At 36.4% G+C, this 6,476-nt stretch overlaps 1 protein-coding gene across 3 annotated transcripts; it reads right to left on the bottom strand.

Annotated features, from left to right (window-relative positions):
- Nucleotides 1-484: 484 nt before the first annotated feature.
- Nucleotides 485-6,476, bottom strand: LOC104089028 (putative late blight resistance protein homolog R1B-23). Of its 3 annotated transcripts, XM_018768420.3 has the most exons (6): nt 6,329-6,476; nt 5,899-5,978; nt 2,327-4,828; nt 1,232-2,227; nt 1,092-1,191; nt 485-825 (listed from the first exon to the last, which is right to left on the bottom strand). In XM_018768420.3, exons 2-6 carry the CDS (start codon nt 5,940-5,942, stop codon nt 682-684), a joined length of 3,786 nt encoding a protein of 1,261 aa, XP_018623936.1. In that variant the 5' UTR covers nt 5,943-5,978; nt 6,329-6,476; the 3' UTR covers nt 485-681. The 3 variants fall into 3 exon arrangements, with proteins under 3 accessions (XP_018623936.1, XP_009592131.1, XP_009592132.1); XM_009593836.4 differs by having other exon boundaries at nt 1,092-2,227; XM_009593837.4 differs by having other exon boundaries at nt 1,092-2,227; nt 6,253-6,473.

Raw genomic sequence — 6,476 nt, 5'->3', positions numbered from 1 at the left:
CTAGAGGAGACTTGAGGTATAACTGCATGGCGTCCACAGTTCTGAAGTCCCCGTCTATTTTACTTTAGCTGTGTGTTTATTTCCAGACAACTTTATTTTATTCAGACCTTTATTTGTATTTATTCTAGAAGCTCGTGCACTTGTGACACCAATTCTGGGATGGTATTTAGACACCGTTGTTTTTATGGGTTATTTCACTATATTTCAAATTTTGCTTCCGTATTTGTTTCTTTGATTATTAATAATTTAAAGATTGTTTAAAAATTGATTAATATTATTCTAACGTTGGCTTGCCTAGCAAGTGAAATGTTAGGCGCCATCACGGTTCGAAGGTGGTAATTTCGGGTAGTGAAACAATACATTTACAATCAACCATCAAGTTCACAAAAGTAAAAGACATATTAAAGACAGTTCATAAAAGTTAAAACTATAGTTCAACTTGGAAGGACTGCCATAAAAACTTACAATCTAGAGAGAGATATAATTAGGGAGAAAAATTATTTATAAAATTAGTACTTTAATAGACATTGTAGTAAACATTAAACAGAAATAACAACTTATCCATATACCAAATTAAAGGAAAGAAAAAATATTTAACTGTTTTTTGCCTCAGAAACTTTAATCAAGGTTAAAAAAAAAAACACTAACTATAAAAGCTCATGATCTTCCTAATTGCCTTGGCTAAATACTCATCCTCCTCCTTCTCCTCATCATTATCATCATCATCACCGCCGCCACCACTCTCATCATCATTATTAAATGCATCTCCATCATCACCACCACCACCACAGCCGCCGCCACTATCATCATTATTATTATTATCATCTATGGAAGAGAAAAGAAATCAGTTAAGTCAATAGCCCCCTACTTAATTGTTAAAATTAATTAAAGTAAAAAGCCTACATGAAGAAATTAAATTGCTTAGATAAAGTTATGATTTTCTCTAAATTACAAAAGTTGATTTTGCCTTTGACAGTTTAGTTCATAAAAAGGCATGGCTTATTCTTTGATCATATGCGCTTTGTCTTGAACAAAGAATAGTTATCAGGAGAGCACTTTAGAGAAATTGGAGAATTGATTAAACAGAGTACCTGAATCAGAATTGTTAAAATACCAAGACTCCTGGATAGAGACAACGAAGCTAGAATTCTGATAATCTTCAACTTGTGTTTCCCAGATATCCCTTGCTGACTTGTCGACAAATTTATTGCAATATTCTACCTCAATGGACTTTAGAGAACAGAGGTCTCCGAAACAAGAAGGGATCTCCTTAAGAAATTTGCAATCATGCAAAGCCAAGTGTTCAAGGTGGGGAAAGGCATCGTCAGCGACAGTCCATTCTTTAAAGAACTTTATCCTTTGTAGTTTCAAAACTTTGAGTTGAGGGAACTCGCCATCGCTCACTTCCCATTCCTCATTGTCAAAGTGAATGCTTTGCAGTTTCAGTACTTGAAGATTCTGAAATGAAGCAATTTCTGATAAGTATTGAGGATGCAGGTAAAAATCGCGTACTGTCAAGCTTCTGAGATCTGGAGCGGAGATGGAAAAGGGGATGGTTTTAGCTAAAGTAGTGTTTCTGCGAAGAATCTTCAGAATTCCAATCCATGTTGGAAACTTCAATACATAGTACTGAAAGTTGTCAACACCGTCGACTTCACATCTGAGTTCCCGAAGATTAGGTGTTCTTCCCAAAATAAATTCTGCATCCTGAATACAAGAAAAGTATGGAGTGGAAAGAGTTTTCAAATCATAAAGTTTTTTGGACTTCTCAAGTAATTCTTCTGCAGTTTCTATAATGAAGTTGCACTTGGAAATATGCAGATATCTCAATTTAACCATCTCCCATAGTGAAACGGGTAGTGACATTTGTGCATCTTGATAATGACTATGCCTCAAAATCAGAGTTTCAAGGTTCCAATGGTTGGCCATGAATGATGAAAGCGACGACACTTGAGTTCGTGCAGCAAAATACCTCAAGTAAACTAGATCAATTGGGAAAGAATCAATTCTTATGGACTCCAAATCCAACACTTTTAAAAGCCTGAAGCTGTGAAAATTGTGGGAGACAGTGCCAAATGCAGCACCATCATTATGCAAAATTATAGAGCCAACATGTGGCAAACACGAGCTCCAATCTCCATTAAGATACCGGTCACCATAAACGAACGTGCGATGAGCAAGTTGCTTGTGATAGCAAACACGGCCAGAAGGATTGACATGTTGATCCCTTCGAATATAGAAATTAGTAAAATTACAGGATTAATTGTCAATATAACTTACTACTTAATAAATAGAACCGAAAGATTACTACTAATTAGTACATTACCGTTTTATGCACAGGAGAAGATTCTCTTCTTTTGCTTTCTCCTTACAGAAATCATGCAATAGGTCATGAATGTGACATGCTTTGATCTTACCTCCAGAACTCTTCTTAGTTCCCATCACTAGATTTCTTCTAATAAGATTCTCTAAATAACCTTCGGCTATATCCTCCATACTCTTACCTTCGCAACCTTTTATAAATCCTTCTGAGATCCATAACTTTGTTAACTTAGAAACATTTATCACACTATCCTCTAAAAATGCTCCGAAGTAAAGAAAGCAAGACCTCAAATGATAGGGTAAATTTTGATAACTATGTTCTACAGTGGCCTTTGAGTTACTGTGAATGTAGGGACTTAAATTTTTGGCCACTTGTTCCCAACATTCTTCTTTCCTCTCCATCTCTGCTAGAATACCAGCCACCAAGACAATTGAAAGAGGTAGCTGACCACACTTTTCTGCTATTTGTTGCCCAATGTTCATTAGGAGAGGAGGGAATCTTTCTCCTCCAAACACAATTTTCCTGAGTAACATCCAACTTTCATCATCATTAAACATACGAAGTGGAAGGGGGTCACTTTGAAATTTAGCGTAATTTGCAACTTCATGATTTCGAGTTGTTAGAATAATTCTACTTCCATTATTGGCATCTCGAAAACATCGTATTATATCATCCCACACACTAGCTTCCCACACATCATCAACAAGGATGAGATATCTTTTGGAGTATAAAGCTTTGCGTAGCTCATCAGCTAATTGATCAACATGTTTTCCTCCACATTCAAAGTCTTTACTGGTAGCATCATGTAGAATCTCCAGTAACAAGTTCTTACGTGAATATACTTGAGACACACAACACTGTGCACGAATGTCAAAGTGAGAAACAACTAACTTGTCAGAGTAGAGTCTGCGGGCTAGAGTCGTCTTGCCTAGACCTGGCATGCCGGTTATTGAGATAACATCTCGCCCTTTGGTTCCTCCTATTAGTTGGTCTCTTAATTTTTCTATGACATCCTTAAAACCCACAACTTCATCATTCATGATTGTAGACCTTGCCAAACTTGATGGCGTTTGAGTTTTGCCAGTATTGTTCATTGCTTCCTCAACTATTTTTTTCCCTTGAATCTCTGTCACCTCATTTCTGATATGAGCAATCTCCTCTATGATATCCAAAAGCCAACGCTCAAGGCACCAGAGAGGACCTTCTTTACTTATAAAAGCATCAACTATGTATTCTACCTCATATGCTTTGCCAATTAATTGTGTAGCACAACGCTGACATTTGTCGAGGCCATCGTGTCGCTCTTCTGCAACATCCACTAGAAATGGTTGCAAGCTTTCAAATTCCTTCTGAATTATTTGAACTTGGTTCTTGATATAAGCGGGTGAATCTGCATAACGGCGTTTGAATTCCTTCAGGTTGTTTAAAAGGAAATCAACATAGCCTAGTCCAAGAATCCTTGGCAAGTTAGATTGAAACGCCTTCCGAAAGGTGGGATAGATCCTTTTGCCTATGCTTTGAATATTTCCTGACAAATCAAGAACTTGTTCTGGGTTCACTTCTCCCGGTGCAACGTCTTCCTTCTCCTCCTCCTCGCCTCTGTACAACGAGTAAACCAGAAGCCCGACATCAATAATTGCAGTGTCAATAACTGGAAGAAATTCAAGATCTTGTATCGGCACATGGATGATATTGGCTCTCAATAGGTTGAGCATCTCTTGAAGGATAGCCAAGTGATCCTTCAAAGCAACTCTCTGACTGGAGTTATTATTAGTTGGTAGGTCTGCCAAATTGTGTAGGATAGTCTCCAAAAAGCTGGCTTCGGTATCAATTGCTTGCTCTTGATTTTGGATTTTGTGATACCATCCTGCAGATTGTATTGTCGACTTTAAAGATTGCAAGACATCAACATAGATCTTGCGGATGCATGGTTGAGTGGGCTTAATCCTCATTCGCAAGAGATCAGAAAGCAATACATTTATTTCCTCTGAAGTCAAGTCTGGTAAATACAACCAGAAAAGCATTGATGTGTGGCCGGCCACTGCTAAAGCGTGAGTAAAGAAATTAACAATATGTTGGCTCTCAGGCTCTCTTAAGCTCTTTGAGACAAAGCAGAAGAAATTTTGCAGCATTTTCAATTCTTTTAAAACATCTTCTATATGTTTCATTATTGTTTCGGGGACAATAATAAACGAACAGCGAACATAAATCTTCACTAAATCACGAAGATTCTCCACCACAGTATCCATGAATTCTGTCATAAATTTGCGAATAGCAATACCATCCTTGTTGGCTGAAAGTGGTAAGTATGATATTTTAGGAAAGGCGTATTTGGCTCTAATTTCCCTCTTAATCAACCAAATCTCGTTTTGTAACTTAAAGGTACAAAAATCAAAGTACTCAGCTAGATGTAATTCAGAAAAGTCAAGTAGAGCATCTTGATACAGAGCTTGGACTTTGTGAGTGACATCTAGCATGTTTGGTTCTTTAGTGAAGATCTGCAAGCTGAGAAAAATATCCAGGAATTTGAATTCATGTATAAAGAATTAGACTCCATATATAAAAGTTTCAGGGTAGAATAAACTATTGTCAAGTTGTTGCAAACGTTCAAAAAGACGATTCTTTGAAGACAGATATCGTTAGAAGACATTTTTTCACAGACAGTGTGATGAAGTTGAACTGCAAAGGGGGAGAAGAAGAAGAGAGCAACTCCGATGCTTAGAATAAGGATTATGACAATTAAACCACACCTACTCAAAGCACCTTTTGATTTTCCAAATGCACCTTTCTGTGAGGCCAAAACAACTTTTCCTGTTTCATTATTTAAACAACCACTCTCAAAAACCAGAACACCTTTGCCATTTTCCACCATTATAAAAATGTAATTAAATGTCGAATATGTGACTAATCTTATGTTATATTTTGTTGTCGGCAGATTTGTGACTAACTATATTACTAATCTGAGATAACTATTTTTAGAAATCATGAGTTAACAGATTTCGTTTTACTCCAGATATAGCTTAGTTACTTCAATTGTTGTAACCAGCAAGTACTGGACCCACCATCACTACCAAATAATTCCACCTCCTTTTTATCTTCTTCAAATCACCCTATTCCCATTTATCTTCTTCTTTTTTAGTATTTAGTATTATTATTAGTTTCCTTACAAGTCAACAAAGACTCCTCAAAGCTGAAAACCAATTATTCATTCTCACCAAAATCTCTTGACAAAAATATTACCCAAATGGATAATGTATACCTTTAAACTTCATTAATCTGGATGTCTTGCGCTATTTATATCTTTTAAGCTTCTGATGGAAGAAAAAAAAAGGTCTCACTCTTCAAACCTTTAGCTTGACCCAAAAAAAAAAAAAAAAAAAACAACGGTCTCGTGCACAAAGCATCCCGCATTCATGCAGGGTTTGGAAAAGGTCGCACCCCAGAAGGTATGATATAGACAGTTTACCCTAATGCAAGCATTGGTGACTGCTTTTACGGTTCGTCAGAGACAACTTTAACATTGCTCCAAAGCTCCTCGTCTTGACAAAAATAAATAATTAACAGAATTTGCGCACCTTTTAGACAACAGGGGGTACTTTTCATTGAACTGGAAAAGCATACAAAATTTCTTGTCCAAGCTGCATGATCTCGGACCCTACAATTGAAGGAAAAAAAAGAAGATAAATCCTTAGTTAGTCGTTAAAAAAAAAACTTATAATGAAGAATACCGTATACAATTAAGTCAAATTGACACAATGGCTATTTTCCATCACCTATCACAATCAAAAGGAGTTAAGGAAATCAAAATCAAAAATCAAAATCATCTTGTTTTTCACTTTTTTGTCCTAATTAGCCTATTAATAGACGAGCTAAAAGATGCTAAATTTTGTTCACTGAACTACAGGACTTGAAATTTACGGACAACATACTTTCAATCTCTTTCAGGCATTTTACCGAGCAGGTCAAGGGCAACTCAATACTGACATAGGAAATACAATATTTCACCTTGTTTTATGAGGCGCAATAATGGCGTAGGAAGAGAAATAGCATCAAAGCCACTTAGCTTTTCTCTATATCTTTTTATTTATTTTGGATGGAGATTATAAAATGGCATTTGACAGACTTGCATTTGCCTATTAAATGTCGAATATGT

Source organism: Nicotiana tomentosiformis, chromosome 12 (genome assembly GCF_000390325.3).
Source record: "Nicotiana tomentosiformis chromosome 12, ASM39032v3, whole genome shotgun sequence".
Taxonomy (NCBI): Eukaryota; Viridiplantae; Streptophyta; class Magnoliopsida; order Solanales; family Solanaceae; genus Nicotiana; species Nicotiana tomentosiformis.
The sequence above is the reverse complement of the archived record's forward strand: the minus strand, read 5'-3'. Positions and strand labels throughout refer to the sequence as shown.